At 41.7% G+C, this 16,403-nt stretch overlaps 1 protein-coding gene across 4 annotated transcripts in view; it reads left to right on the top strand.

The window, feature by feature from the left end:
- CNTN3 (contactin 3) overlaps positions 1 to 16,403 on the top strand; it is a 251,633-nt gene that overhangs the window by 225,713 nt on the left and 9,517 nt on the right. For all 4 annotated transcript variants that reach the window (XM_074957507.1, XM_074957506.1, XM_074957505.1 and 1 more), the window contains 7 exons: positions 2,212 to 2,329; positions 3,686 to 3,844; positions 3,942 to 4,091; positions 6,012 to 6,082; positions 6,917 to 7,151; positions 7,350 to 7,465; positions 14,076 to 14,262. In XM_074957507.1, coding sequence (XP_074813608.1) covers positions 2,212 to 2,329; positions 3,686 to 3,844; positions 3,942 to 4,091; positions 6,012 to 6,082; positions 6,917 to 7,151; positions 7,350 to 7,465; positions 14,076 to 14,262 — 1,036 coding nt within the window. The remainder of the gene's footprint in view (positions 1 to 2,211; positions 2,330 to 3,685; positions 3,845 to 3,941; positions 4,092 to 6,011; positions 6,083 to 6,916; positions 7,152 to 7,349; positions 7,466 to 14,075; positions 14,263 to 16,403) is intronic.

The following is a 16,403-nucleotide window of genomic DNA, read 5'->3' as shown; positions in this document are numbered from 1 at the left end:
TGCCCCACCCCTGCTATTCGGACAATTGGCAGTATGCTGAATACCAAAACAACCCCTGCATTGTATATACTCACAACTTTATGGAGACCACCAGATGTATCCGAAGAGAAGATGGAAGGAAAAGTAAGTGGAGAAGCACTGTAAGTGGATGACATTCAAGCTTCCACAATCCTGTCATCCTGATGTCCCAACTAGAGATTGAGCATATGCTTCTATTCTACACCTTGACCTTACAACCTCACAATTCTGGAACCGTATTTGATTTTTTAAGTTTCAGCCCCTTTTGCATATGTGTCATTCCGAGGAACCATAATTTGCATTCTGATTGCTAATATAAACTATTTGTGTCAATACATTCGCTAATATTTCCAACACATTAATGTGGTTAACCTCACGCGTACGTATTCCAGAAATCCCTTAGAAATCTGTTATTTCAAGCGTAAACAGACTTTTTGTGGACTACTTGTTTATCACAAGATACATATTGCTTAGTCATATAACCCTAGGCCAAGAACTGTTGTCTAATTAACTAGGCCTCATACTTTTGCAAAGTCTGTAACAAATATTTTTATAAATGTTCTGTTTCCCCCTATTTAAATTACAGCTTTACTTGCTTTCCTAATTGGCATTTTTAACATTTCTTAACATATAAATTAGATAAGCTCATTAGATACAGACCTCCCAAAATCAGTTCACGAGGTCAGAGGTCAACAGAAGCATATTAGTTATAACGTGGTGAGCACGTTTTCTCCTTCTTACAGAGCGGCTGTACTTTGAAAACACTGGACATTTTGGACAGCTTGTTTATTAGTTAATAGAACATGAACCTTGCATTATATAGATAGATAGATAGATATATTCCCAGGAATCAATTCTGAAGCACTTAGAGGAGAGGAAAGTGATCAGGAACAGTCAGCATGGATTCACCAAGGGCAACTCATGCCTGACTAATCTAATTGCCTTCTATGATGAGATTACTGGTTCTGTGGATGAAGGGAAAGCAGTGGACATGTTGTTCCTTGACTTTAGCAAAGCTTTTGACACTGTCTCCAACAGTATTCTTGCCAGCAAGTTAAAGAAGTATGGGCTGGATGAATGGACTATAAGGTGGATAGAAAGCTGGCTAGATAGTCAGGCTCAACGGGTAGTGATCAATGGCTCCAAGTCTAGTTGGCAGCCGGTATCAAGTGGAGTACCCCAAGGGTCGGTCCTGGGGCCGGTTTTATTCAATATGTTCATAAATGATCTGGAGAATGGTGTGGATTGCACCCTCAGCAAGTTTGCAGATGACACTAAACTGGGAGGAGAGGTAGATATGCTGGAGGGTAGGGATAGGATACAGAGGGACCTAGACAAATTAGAGGATTGGGCCAAAAGAAATCTGATGAGGTTCAACAAGGACAAGTGCAGAGTCCTGCACTTAGGACGGAAGAATCCAATGCACCGCTACAGACTAGGGACCGAATGGCTAGGCAGCAGTTCTGCAGAAAAGGACCTAGGGGTTACAGTGGACGAGAAGCTGGATATGAGTCAACAGTGTTCCCTTGTTGCCAAGAAGGCCAATGGCATTTTGGGATGTATAAGTAGGGGCATTGCCAGCAAATCGAGGGACGTGATCATTCCCCTCTATTTGACACTGGTGAGGCCTCATCTGGAGTACTGTGTCCAGTTTTGGGCCCCACACTACAAGAAGGATGTGGAAAAATTGGAAAGAGTCCAGCGGAGGGCAACAAAAACGATTAGGGGACTGGAACACATGACTTATGAGGAGAGGCTGAGGGAACTGGGGATGTTTAGTCTATGGAAGAGAAGAATGAGGGGGGATTTGATAGCTGCTTTCAACTACCTGAAAGGGGGTTCCAAAGAGGATGGCTCTAGACTGCTCTCAGTGGTAGCAGATGACAGAACAAGGAGTAATGGTCTCAAGTTGCAGTGGGGGAGATTTAGGTTGGATATTAGGAAAAACTTTTTCACTAGGAGGGTGGTGAAACACTGGAATGCGTTACCTAGGGAGGTGGTGGAATCTCCTTCCTTAGAAGTTTTTAAGGTCAGGCTTGACAAAGCCCTGGCTGGGATGATTTAATTGAGGATTGGTCCTGCTTTGAGCAGGGGGTTGGACTAGATGACCTCCTGAGGTCCCTTCCAACCCTGATATTCTATGATTCTATGATATTAACAACTAATTATATAACAACTTTATATATTCAACAGAGTGCATCAGGAGACTTAATGATTAGAAACATCCAACTGAAACACAGTGGAAAATATGTTTGCATGGTAAAGACAGAAGTGGATAGTGTATCATCGGCAGCAGATCTGATAGTACGAGGTAAACTTTGGCTATTTTGCTGATCTTATTTTCTAATGACTTTCGTAGCTGACATTGTGAAACATAGAAGGGGCTAGACTGTGACTTGAACTATACACACATGTAAGTGAGGAAGGGAGAGTATGAATACTCCCCCCTGCTATGTGCATTCACACACAGCCCTGCCTGGACCCCTGAACGCCCACTTACACTCTCCTTGGAGTCTGTAGGAGCGAGCGATGGGAGGAGTACTGGCTTCACACCTGCTCAATGGGTAGTTGAGCTAGTGGGGGAGGGTAGGGGTGTAGAAACTTGCTACTAGAAATGCAGTTGTGAATCAGTACCTCCACCAAAGGAGCAGATAGGCAATTGTGGCCCACTCATATACCTGCCACTCCTTAGGCTTTGTCCTCTAGACACGATTTAGTCCAAATTATGGAATCTGATGGTATTGATTTTAACTCAAGATTTATTTTAGTTGTTAGAGATTGAATTGTAGCTCCATATAAACTCTCATTACTGGTTAGCCAGCTGAACTTATTGCAAGAAAAACAGCTATAATAGAGTGACGAAAATTCAAAAATCTACATTCGTTCAGTGTATTTTAAAATGCACTTGACATTTTACAGTGGTGGCTGAACTGTTGAGCATTTCATTACCCCACCCCCTCGGCAAGGCCAGTCTTCATCTTCTGTTTTTGCGGCACCTAGCACAATGGATTACTGGTCCATGATTAGGGCTCCTAAGTGCTACCATCACCATAATAATAATAATAATTATCTCTCCTGTTGTGTGTAGGGTGACCAGAGAGTAAGTGTGAAAAATTGGGACTGTCTCTATAAGATCAGGACACCTGGTCACCCTAGTTGTGTGTGAGGCAAAAGCAGCATCTCTTGCAGGGTCTCATAGAATCAGGATTTTCCAGCATGCTGCAGGAAGCTACCTGGGCGAATTGCTGTCCAGGGTGCTGATCTGATGTTGTGCTGAAAAATTACTGCATCATACAGAAAACAGCTTTAGATAACAAATTGGAGGACTACAGAACCGTATTAGTAAATTAAAGGAGGACATCAAGGACTAAAGAAAAAGGCATTGCATTTGGAAAGGTAGAGGAATCCTGCTGAACAAAAGTCCCTGAAAGAACCAATCATCTGTGTTATAGTTTTGGAATGACTATTTCAGAACTTGTTTTTCACAGCTATAAAATACCAGACAGAAGTTCAGGAAATGTGAAAACTGGTATTTTTATTGCAAGCTAAATTGTTTTATTCCTCCCACAGTGCTGGTAAAATAGGAATCAGATGGGGCTGTATTTGAGGGTTTTGCTACCTTCACAACATACCACCAACTTCTCAGTCTGCTTTCTGATTGTATTAGGCTCCCCTGGCCCTCCTGAACATGTGAAAGTGGATGAAATAACGGATACCACAGCTCAGCTCTCTTGGCAAGAGGGTGTAGATAATCACAGCCCAGTCACTACTTATGCCATTCAGGCGAGAACACCATTTTCAGTGGGTTGGCAGAGAGTCACAACAGGTAAAACGAGAAATCTTCTTGTAGTGTCTATATCCATTTGAAATGCTTGTTTAAGGGGAGGGAGAAGTTTCTAATGCCCCACGATTTTATTGAATAGTCCCTGATGTCATCGATGGAAACACTTACACAGCCACGGTAGTGGATTTAAATCCTTGGGTTGAATATGAATTTCGTGTCGTTGCCAATAACAAAATTGGAGGTGGAGAACCTAGTTTACCCTCAGAAAAAGTAAGAACTGAAGAGGCAGGTTAGTGGGTTTTTCTATTTGTTTGTTTATAATTAAAATGACTTGGCTACAAAACAGCATTCAGACCTATGATCCTTTTCATACAAATTTTGAACTGTCCAATATAAAGGCACATAACTAATTTGTTTGTGATTTTTCCATGCAGCTAGACGAGTGTCCTTGCTCCACTGCTATCATCAACCAAACATCCCAGTCCATGCTACAGCATGCTGAGATCTCATTGTGTTCAGTCAGCTATGTAGAGGCTAAAGATTTCAATGGATGTAAAGGGGATTTCTTTATTTCATTAAATAAAGGAGTACAACAGTGCAAGTTTCAACATGGGGGTTGCTTCACATTTGTACTTAGTTCAACCAGAAGAAAGCATCATTTGTACTAGACCAGGGGTGGCCAACCTTTGGCTCTGGAGCAACATGCAGCTCCTCAGAGGTGAATATGCGTCTCCTTGCATAGGCGCCAACTCCGAGGTTGGAGTTACAGGCGCCAACTTTCCAATGTGCTACAGGGTGCTCACTGCTCAACCCTTGGCTCTGCCCCAGGCCCTGGTCCTGCTCCACTTCTTCCCCCAAGGCCCCCGCCCCTTCCCCTGAGTCTGCTGTGCCCGTGCTCCTCCTTCCCCCCTCCCACCCACCCACGCCTCCTGCACACCACAAAACAGCTGATCACGGCGGGCGGGAGGCGCAGGGATGGACGGTTCAGTGCTGATCGGCAGTGTTGCTGGCAGGTGGGAGACACTGGGGGCAGGGGGGTGAGCTGACGGGGGGGCTGCTGACGTATTACTGTGGCTCTTTGGCAATGCACATTGGTAAATTCTGGCTCCTTCTCAGGCGCAGGTTGGCCACCCCTGTACTAGACAGTAACCAGTTGTTTACACAGTACTTCATGGGAGCGCTGCCTTCCTCACACACTTAATGTTCTGCCATTAGCGCTATTGAACACTCACAGCTGATGGATAACAAAGCACACACTCTGGTGCTCACATGCTAAGATAAGGAAAACCAATTTTAATCACTACAGGATGGAATTACTAGAGAAGGTCACTAAATAGTTGCATTTTCTCTGAAGCACTGAAGTATTAAAGGAGTCTTTAGAAAAAAAAAAGAAGAAAGCAAAGCACAAGGCAAGAAAATTACTCTATCCAACAAGCCCTGTTTTTAATGCTTGAGAAACACAAGGAAACTTGAGTATAAGTGAAGAGTGGGATTTTCTTTTTAATCAGCATCATAAATGTTTATAGAGTATACAAAGAGTTGGAGCATAAATTATGCACGTATGATTGTCTAACAGTAATATTCTTCTGCTCAGGACATGGGAGGGAATTATTCAATAATCATCATTCTCATGAAAATCTAATGCTGTCATGCTGTCAAGGTTACTGCTAATTTCTTTATCCTGAGGTTAGGTATAGGTTGTAATTTTTTTTTCATTCATAGATCAAGTTAGTTTGGTTAGTTTTGTCACTTTTGCTTTTCTTCTTCCCTTTTGATCTTGGTGCACCTGGTACATATAAGACATGTTTCCCAAGAGAATATGTTGATGAATTCCAATAAGGTGGTAGTTACACTAAGTAAGAGCATTGCACAAGTGAACTGTGTCGTGTACCCAGCATGATGGCTTGTAGCATGTCTCAAGTTGTTCGTGGGCTCTTAAATTTTAAACCACAAATGTGACATAGGGTGCAATCCTACAAATCAGTGAGCTCCTCCTGTAAGTTCTGTGCCACGCAAAATGAGTGCAGGAAGTATTTGGTGCTTCCGAGGATTGGGTCCACACAACAGTGGAGAAACAACTGCCCTGTTTTGAGCAACAAAATTGAGTAAAACTCTGAGTTCCCTTCAAAGCATAGATTAGTGTCATACAATGTCATCTGTTTAGTATGTGTCTATATGTTTATCTAAACTATGTGTTTCTTCTTCACAGTTCCTGAAATAGCTCCATCTGAAGTAAGTGGGGGAGGAGGCAGCAGGTCTGAACTTGTCATAACATGGGATGTAAGTTTCCTGGCAAGAGATATTCTTCCAAGAATAACTCTTCTCATTCAAATTCCCATTCAGAGATCAGCCCCCTTGCATTCAGCAGCATCTCATCTAGGACATATGAGTGTGCTAACGTTCTATAATGTGAGCAATGCATATTTCCTTCCCGCTTTCACTTCCATTAGTTACTGTCCTAGAACAGAATCAACAGAAAATATAGTTAACATGCCTGAGACTACTTCTGGCTTAGCACAAATGTTAAGAGAAGTGTAGAAATATTGTTGAAGAGTCAAGCAGAAGAAGTATGCCTTTAATTTTGTCCACTCCTAGTGGCATTCTGGAGCTTCTCCTTGATTCTGCTAGTTTTGGACTTCCCAGGCTGGCATATAAGAGTAAAGAAGACAGTTGGGTAACACTTTATATTAAGGGTTTCATTTATAAATTGTTTATAAAAGGTTAATAAATGTTATAAACATGTTACATTCATAAGAACTATGTGTTATAGATGGTTGTCACTTCAGTAGATGTTAAATAGTCATAACCCATAGTAGTAAGCAAGTGTTGTCCTCATGAACTTACTAATTTTTCATACAAATATCAATTAATCATTTTAATCCTTTATAAAAAATTTATAAATGGAACCTTAATATAAAATGTGACCAACATTTTTTAAAATATTTACTCAGTGTCTGTCAATCCAATTTACTTAGTGAAAAACAAGCAACGTTACTAACAATTTATTCTGTTGTTAAAGGCAGTCTTACAGTACAAATTGTGAGGTGGCCTCAGGGGAGCACTCTTTAATATACCGTACATAGCCCATGAACTTGTATCCTTGTTTTTGCACAGCCTGTTCCTGAGGAATTACAAAACGGTGAAGGATTTGGATATGTTGTTGCTTTTCGACCTCTTGGCATTACAACATGGATACAGACTGTAGTCACATCTCCTGATACTCCAAGATATGTTTTTAGAAATGAAAGCATCCTGCCATTTTCACCGTATGAAGTCAAAGTTGGTGTATATAATAATAAAGGAGAAGGACCATTTAGCCCAGTAACCACAGTGTTTTCTGCTGAAGAGGGTATGTGTTGAATCATCTCTTGAATGGTTTTCTTAATGTGTGTTTGATATGATAATATTACAACAGCTGAATGAATATTTGCTTAGCAGATATCATTAAGGCCATTTTCAAAAGCCGTGCTGACATTTTTATTTTCCTCTTTACCTTTTACCATTCCTGTTTACTATTGTTCTCTTATATTTTTATTTTCAAATACAGAGCCTACCATAGCACCTTCTGGTGTCTCTGCAAAAAGCTTGTCATCTTCAGTAATTGAAGTTTCCTGGAATGCCATTCCTTGGAAAATGAGTAGTGGACGGTTACTGGGTTATGAGGTAAACCCTTTTAACTATGCTCCCTCCAGTAAGGTAGCATGACCATAATTATGTTTTATTTCCTAATCATTGATTTGTGGCTTAGCATTCATGCACTATGTTCAAATAATAATAAGAATATAGCAGTAGGAATATATTACCGATCACCTGACCAGGATGGTGATTGTGGAATGCTCAGGAAGATTAGATAGGGTCTAGAAATAGAAAACTCAATAATAATGGGGGGGGATTTCGGCTATATGGACTGGGTACATGTCACCTCAGGGTGGGATGCAGACATAAATTTTCTAGACACCATTAATGACACTTGGATCAGCTAGTCCTGGAACCCACAAGGGGAAAGGCAATTCTTAATTTAGTCCTAAGTGGAGTGCAGGATCTGGTTCAAGAGGTGTATATAGCTGAACAATTTGGTAATAGTGACCATAATATAATGAAATTAAACATCCTTGTGGTGGCGGGAACCAAAGAAGCCCACTACCATAGCATTTAACTTTAGAAAGGGGAACTACACAAAAATGAGGAAGCTAGTTAAACGGAACTTAAAAGGAACAGTCACGAGTGAAATGCCTGGAAGCTGTATGAAACCTTTTTAAAACACACCATAATGGAGGCTCAAATTAAATGTATACCCCAACTTTTTAAAAAAATAGTAAGAGGACCAAAAAAAATGCCACCATGGCTAAACAGAGTAAAAGAGGCAAAAAGGTTAGAGACAAAAAGAAATCCTTTAAAAATTGGAAGTCAGATCCTACTGAGGAAAATAGAGAGGAGCTAAATTCTTGCAAGTCAAGTGTAAAAGTATAATTACACAGGCTAAAAGAGAATTTGAAGAGCAACTAGCAAGACTCAAAAACTAATAACAAAAAAAAATTAAGTACATCCAAAGCAGGAAGCCTGCCAAACAAGTGGTGGGGCCACTGGATGATCAAGGCACTAAAGGAGCACACAAAGAAGACAAGGCCATTGTGGAGAAGCTAAATGAATTCTTGCATTTGTCATCAGTGAGGGGGATGTGAGGGAGATTCCCACACCTGAGCTTATTCTTTTTAGGTGACAAATCTGAGGAACTGGTCCAGATTCAGGTGCTGATGGAGGTGGTTTTAAAAAGTTATAAGTCACCAGGAACAGATGGTATTCAGCCAAGAGTTCTGAAGGAAATCAAATATGAAATTGCAGATCCACTAACCGTGTTATGTAAACTATCACTTAAATCAGCTTCTGTACCAGATGACTAGAGGATAGCTAATGTGATGCCAATTTTTTAAAAAGGCTGTAGAGGCGATCCTGGCATTTATAGGCTGGTAAACCTAACTTCAATACCAGGCAAATTGGTTGAAATTATAGTAAAGAACAGAAGTATCAGACACATAGGTGAACATGATTTGTTGGAGAAGAGTCAACATAGCTTTCTCAAAGGGAAATCGTGCCTCACCCATCTATTAGAATTCTTTGAGGGGGGCAACAAAGATGTGGACATAGGTGATCCAGTGGATATAGTGTACTTGGACTTTCAGAAAGCCTTTGACACAGTCCCTCAGCTAAGGCTCTTAAGCAAAGTAAGTAGTTATGGGATAAGAGGAAGTGTCCTCTCATGGTTAAGGAGCTAATTAAAAGACAGGAAACAAAGGGTTGGAATAAATGGTAGAATGGAAAGATGTAAATAGCGGTGTCCCTCAGGGATCTGTACTGAGAGCAGTGCTGTTCAACGTGTTCGTAAATGATCTGGAAAAAAGGGTAAACAGTGAGGTGGCAAAATTTGAAGACAATACAAAATTACTCGATAGTAAAGCAGACTGCGAAGAGCTACAAAAGGATCTCACAAAACTGGGTGACAGGGCAACAAAATGGCAGGTGAAATTCAATGTTGATAAATGCAAAGTAGCGCACACTGGAAAACATAATCCCAACTATATATACAAAATGATTGGGTCTAAATGAGCTGTTACCACTCAAGAAAGAGATCTTGGCATCATTGTGGATGGTTCTCTGAAAACAACCGCTGAACGTGCAGCGGCAGTCAAAAAAGCAAACAAAATGTTATGAGCTATTAGGAAAGGTTTAGATAATAAGATAGTAAATATTATAATGCCACTATATCAATCCATGGTACGCCCACACCTTCAATATTTCATGCACTTCTGGTCACCCCATCTCAAAAATTATATTTTAGAAATGGAAAAGGTATAGAGAAGGGCAGCAAAAATGATTAAGGGTATGGAACAGCTTCCATATGAGGAGAGGTTAAGAAGACTGGGACTATTCAGCTTGGAAAAGAAACAACTAAGTGCGGGAGGGTATGATAAAGGTCTATAAAATCATGACTGGGGTGAAGAAAGTCAATAAATAAATGCTATGTACCTCTTCAAATAACACAAGATCCAGGAGTCACCTAAGGAAATTAATAGGCAATAGGTTTAAAGCAAACATAAGGAAGTACTTCTTCACAAAACCCACAGTTAACCTGTAGAGCTGATTGCCGGGGATGTTGTGAAGGCCAAAACTATAACTAGATAGGTTGGTGTAGGATAGGTCTATCAATGGCTGTTAGCCAAGATGGTGAGAGTTGCAACCACATGCTCTAGGTGTCCCGAAGCCTCGGACTGCCAGAAGCTGGGAGTGGACGACCGGGAATGGATCACTCAATAATTGCCCTATCCTGTTCACTCCCTCTGAAGCAGCTGGCATTGGCCACTGTCGGAAGACAGGATACTGGGCTAGATGGACCATTGGTCTGACCCAGTAAGGCCATCCTTATGTCTGAAATCTGCTTTTTCATTAACAGCTCTTTATTTGAAAATGATTCACTCAGGTATCCTGTGGTTTCTTCCCTCCACCTAGATCTCTGAGGGGAAGGTGCCTAAGAAGCATTTTATTCAAAGCCAGAATACATTAGGGTTTACTTTATGCTGCTGTGTCTAAATGAGCACATGCTAGCATCACATATAATCTTGGTATTGGGAATGCAAGAACAAAATAGTCACCGATTTTTGTGCAGACCTTGTGCATTGTCTTATTTGCTGCACTACACCAGACCAATTACTACAAGCTCACAAAAACTGCAGCCAGAATGAGAACTTCTGGCAGTCCATACTTGTTGGTGTTGCGTACCTCCCTGCCTTGATATTTGCTGCACCTCCTACTGATCACAGAATGCTCGTCTAGCCAAGACAAACTTCTAGTTACTGTGCAATCCCTAAAGCTCTTCAAATATGGGTCTGGCTTCAGCTGTATATATCTGATTATATGTCTACTGCTTTGGAGAGGAATATATAAAATGGCAGGTACGTATCATCTTTATTTAAACTGACATTGAAATTTGAGTACAAAATAAACCAGGCCCAAAATCCGATTGAAATATTATAGGGGATATAGCTTGCTGAGTCTTCAAGGTAGAGAGCAGCTGATTGGCTGCGGACCCAAGTTTCACAGCAGAGCTGTCCTTTCATTTTTCTGCTGTTATCTAGCTGCCCAGTTTGGTAGTCCAGCCTATCTGAGATGGCCATCCTATTCAAGCAGAAACGGGGAGGCTGGTCTGTTTCAGAGAGAGACAAGATGACCCACATAATCATCTTGCCAATAACGAGGACTATGGCCCTCCCAAACTCATGCTGACAAAGGATTTTTACTATACTGTGCTGTGTGTGATTCAGTATTAGAACAGATAGATATCTGTATAGTGTGTAAATGTATATATGTAATGAGATTCAAAGTGCAGAGATCCTGGGGGCCAGAACCTAATCCTTCTTCTCACTGCTAATGCAATGGTCCAGAAGTACCAGTCAGCTAAAGAGCTAGCTTAACTATGTCCCTGAGAATTCCCCAGCATGTGATATGCATTCAAGATACTCCTGCGGCAATTCTGCACCACTGCACAGGCACAGAATTTATGTCCCCCGCAGATGTCTTTGTTTCCCTACACAAAAATGACTTTCTGATGGGAAAGCAAAGGGAATCCACAAAAGCGGTCATGCGACTCTCCCCAGCGGTATGTTTCAGGTGCCCAGGGCAGGCGGCAGAGAGGTAAATCACTGTGGTGCAGGAAGCGGTACTGGGGAAGGCCCAGCTGGTGGCTCCTACCCTGCATCGGGCTCAGCTGCTAGTCCTGGATGGGCTGGGGAGGATGGTACTTCCTCTTACCCTGCACGGCATCCGGGGCCAGGTCAGACCTACCCCCAGATATCTCCCTCGCCTGTAGGAAGCTCTGCAAACTCCCCTCCCCCACCGTGCTTCCTGCACCCATTGCTCCTCAGCTGCAGAGGAGAAAAATCTCTGTACAGGGAGCTGCTCCCCCATCCGTCCAACCCCTGTGCATCCAGACCCTCTCATACCCAGACCATCACACCAAGCCTCAACCCCCCACAACCAAATTCCCCCCCCAACATGCCCCACTGTCCCAGCAGCTGGACCACCCCAACAAGCCACCCACACCCAGATCCCCTCCACACACACTGAGCCGCAACCAGCTCCACCTGGATCCCAACCCCACTGAGCCCCATTCCCCCAGCATCTGGATCCCCCCACTGAGCCTCTCACACCCAGACCCCCCTGCTGAGCTCTGTCTCTCCAGCACACAGACGCAGACCCCACCTGCTGAGCCTCATCCACTTTCACCTGGACCCCCCACGAAGAGTCCCATTACCGTTGCACCCATAACCCACCAACAAGCCCTTGTGCATCCGGATCCCCCACTGAGCCGCCCACACCCAGATTGCCCCACACAGAACCCTCTCAACTCAACCTGGATTCTCCCCCACACTAAGCCCCTCCACACTTGGATCCTGCCTTGCTGAGCCTGCCTGCCCACATCTGGTGCACTTGACATAGAGGGTCAGGGCTCTGGGGTGTTTCTGGGGCAGGCCTGGTCCTTGCGCTATGTCAGGGTCCTTGCGCTATGTCACCACTGAGTCCATGTCCCAGGATAGGGGAGCTGTACAGTGATCTCCCACCTCTGTGCAGCCAGTGGCCCGTGCTCCCCGGTGCCATGCTGGAGCCTCCACATTTCTTTTGACAAATAAAATTTGCAGAATTTTGAAGAATTTTAAAATATTGTGCACAGCATTTTTAAACTTTTGGTGCAGAATTTTTAAATTTTTGGCGCAGAATTCCCTCAGGAGTAACAAGAGAAAGAAGCTGTGGCTGGGTATCCCACCTGGCTGATGCTCCATTTGTCAGAATGGGCCCTTGGTTCCTCACATAGCCAGATGTTAATTGGAACAACATTCAGGGTGACAAGGGCTCGGCTGGTTCCCAGTTGGCCTCAGTATCTGTGAGCTACAAAAGATTGCATACAGCTACCATGGCTCCTTCTCCCCTGAGTTGTGCTAGTCACAGATCAGATGCAGATCACAATCTTTGCCTATATTAGCACTGGTAGAAAAGGAAGAATGCAAATTTTACTGGTCTTTTGAAAAAAAAATTATAAATATTTCTTGAAAATCTGGATCAGTTCTAGCTGACATTGTAGTACATAAAAACAGCTGTACTGGGTCAGACCAAAGATCCTTCAGCCCAGTATCCTGTCTTCCAACAGTGGCCAATGCCAGGTTCCCCAGAGGGAATGAACAGAACAGGTAATCATCAAGTGATCCATCCCCTGTTACCCATTCCCAGCTTCTGGCAAACAGAGGCGAGGGACACTGATGTCCAATGTATTGGTTATATATAGTAGAGGATTTATTTTCTCTCTCGCTCTGACTAAGCTTGGTGTCTCGTTCCGAATATCTTTGAGAGCCCACCAGAATGGGCATGTATTGTATAGCGATGCCTGTGATGATAGTCCTGGCTCTCTCTCTCTCCGTCTGTGTCAAGCTGATATTTTTTGAATGACAGCTTTAATTTCCAAAGGAAATGTTGTATACGATAAAGTGTTCTAATGAGTTTAATGTGTGTTGTATTATTTTTTGTTTATTATTGTTAATCATGTTTGTTACGATAGTGCCTAAGGACCAAGAATGGGGCCCCGTTGTGATAGGTGCTGTACAAACACCAAATACTAGACAGCCCCTGCCCGGAAATGCTTACAGTCTAAATAAATGAGGCAGACATAGGGTGGGAGAAGGGGTAGAACACACAAACAGAGTGAACAATATGTTGGCAGCAAACGTCATGTTAGTTCTATGATTTTTGGGGGTGGAGGGCCTAGTTAGGAGGGTATCAGCTACATGGAAAGAAAAGTGAGGGGAGAGGTGACATTGAAGAGAAAGGGAGGTTAGGGAGACAGGGCAGGAAGATGAGGATAAGAGGGGCACATATGGAGGGAAGAGACTGTAAGGGAGGGAGTGGGTGGAGCAAACAGCCAATCGGCACAGGGCAGAGAATGTAATGATGAACTAATGCTTTTCCTCTGTCATCATTTTCATTCAAATAGTCTCTAACATCTCAGTTTCCTCTTTTCTATAACCACACTAAGAGAGAAATATTACTTTGAAAGGTAAAACCAGATAGGCAATAGGGATGCTATTTTCATAGGATATGTATTACTTCTGGAACTTTAAGGTAATTCCACCATTTTCAAGAGAGAAAAAAGCACTTACAGGAATCAAACATAATACTGTGTATGAACATTATGTCACAAAAGCATTTTAACTCGCTATGTTTTGTATCCTAGGTCAGGTACTGGAATAATGGTGGAAAAGAAGAATCTTCAAATAAAGTAAAAGCTACAGGGAATGAGACATCAGTAAGAATAACAGGCTTGAAGAGCAACTTAGTGTATTACTCAGCTGTCCGGGCATACAACAGTGCTGGGTCAGGACCCTTTAGCGCCACAGTAAATGCCACCACAAAAAAGACACGTGGGTATCATCAGTCTAAATAAATGAGGGGAAGGCCATAATGGATTTTCATCACTTACTGGCAAAAGGGAGAACGTGTGCATTATTGGGAATGATGAGAGGAACAAATGAACCAGACCTTCATATAAAATAGAACACTCACCATTTTTCAAATGCAACCTCCGAACCAACACCCACTTCTGTGGATGTTGTGCATGATCATGGTTATGCAAAAATCGAACATGCTTATGGACTTGACTCACTGAAAGTCACCACCTCTGATTTCCAAACATTTGTGAATCTGGACTGCTAAATTCTTCTTACTGACAGAGAATTTTCAAAAGTCAGGTTTGATTTTATTATGTTGAAAAACAAGCTTCTGCTATATGAAACCAAGTGACTCTCTGAATATTTCATGGCTTTATAATATAAGTTCTCTAGAGCCTGACTTTTGAGGTGGACTGCAGTTCACGCAAAACAATCACTCATGTTGACTCTTGTGTTCTCTTGCCCAAATTACTCACAAGATACCACTTTACTACCAAAACAAGATTTAACTCCGGAGAACACACAAATACTCAGAAAGGCTGTGATAATTTCCACAGAACAGGAAATGTTTTGTGTGTGTTCTGATGTTTAAACACAGTTAGAATCAAAGACATACATTTTGAAGCATTGCTTTTTAACTAACATAAATCCACAAGTAAATCTGAATAGAGGGCCAAATATATACTCAGAGCCAGACTCTGATATATTTACTAATGCAGTTCTACCTTGAGTAGTCCCATGGCCAGTGCCATTATGTGAGCCAGTTTATCAGACTCTGTCCCTTGAAGAATAGTACCAATAAAGTTAACGTCATTATGGCTACTCACTTGAGTAAGGCAGGCAGGATTTTGCCCATTAGAATTAAAAAAGTGTTCCATAGAAATGCTAACTATTATTGTTTTATTAGAATGGTTAGATTATAGTATTGTCAATTCTACTATATCCCGTATCAAAAAGTGTTAAGTAAAAACACCACTGCCAGTTTAAATATCATTTTACTGAGTGTTCTTGCTCATATTTTTGTGCAAGTTTTCTTCCCTAAGTCCGCTGATTACTGCCTGACCCATTCACTGATACTGCAGTCCTAATTTTGTGACATTGTGGTGTCTTGGAAGAATATATGTGAGACAAAACCACTTGACTGTGGTAATTATTGAATTAAGGCCTCATGCCATTGACTTCAGTGAGCTTTGATTTGGCCCTGAATGAATACATCTGGTAGATGGAATGGGCTCATTAAAGTTTCTAGCTACACACCTATATTTTGGTAGTGAGTAATGAAGGTAAATAAATTATGCTACAACAGAAGTATGTGGCAATTTAAGATTGTTTTGTATCCCTCAGATTAAGTGAAAGTAAACAGCTTTCTGCACAACTTTAGTACTCATGTAAAGAACTTTAATGTTTCAAGTCTTCTCATCTTCTCTAAGGAAAACTTTAATTCAAACATGGCTTTTTCAGAATTGCTCCAAACTTTCTACTCATGAAACATTCCTCGTCAGAGAATAATGACCATCTTATCCCTTTCTTTTCATTCTCTACTTTCTTTTGAGCAGAAGTGTTTGAAGATTTTGAAAATTCAAAAATTTCAGTGAAATTTTCATTAAAAGTTGTTGAAAATAAGTGTTCCTTTCTTCCATCAGCTCCATCAGTTTTAAGCTTTTTAATTCCCACCAATACCCCCTCAGATCTTCTTGAATAATGCACTTCTTATTGTGCATATGATTATATATGTTACAATTGCACTTCCCACATTTTAGCATACAACCTCTAAGATATTAGTTAATATTAACCTCTAACATGAGACATACAAGTCACATACCATAGTCATGGATCATGAGAGTTCAACTTCACAGTCTATATAATGGTCAACGTTCTCTTCATAATCACTGCATTATGCCTAAAGCTAATGTTCCTCAGGCTGGCAAGTCCTTTTCAGGCTGGCAAGTCCTTATTCAAAGAAAAAAAAATTGTGCCCCCCCCTTTATATCTTATAAAAGTAAGAGTAAAAAGACAGTGTTTCAGTGCTAAGCCTATATAAATGTATTTGTGGGTGTGTTTTGCGAGGTTGACAGAAAACCTGACTTGCATGGGTAAGGCTGTTCAGAGAAGGG

The sequence above is a fragment of the Natator depressus genome, chromosome 7 (assembly GCF_965152275.1).
Source record: "Natator depressus isolate rNatDep1 chromosome 7, rNatDep2.hap1, whole genome shotgun sequence".
In the NCBI taxonomy this organism is placed as follows: domain Eukaryota; kingdom Metazoa; phylum Chordata; order Testudines; family Cheloniidae; genus Natator; species Natator depressus.
The sequence above is the reverse complement of the archived record's forward strand: the minus strand, read 5'-3'. Positions and strand labels throughout refer to the sequence as shown.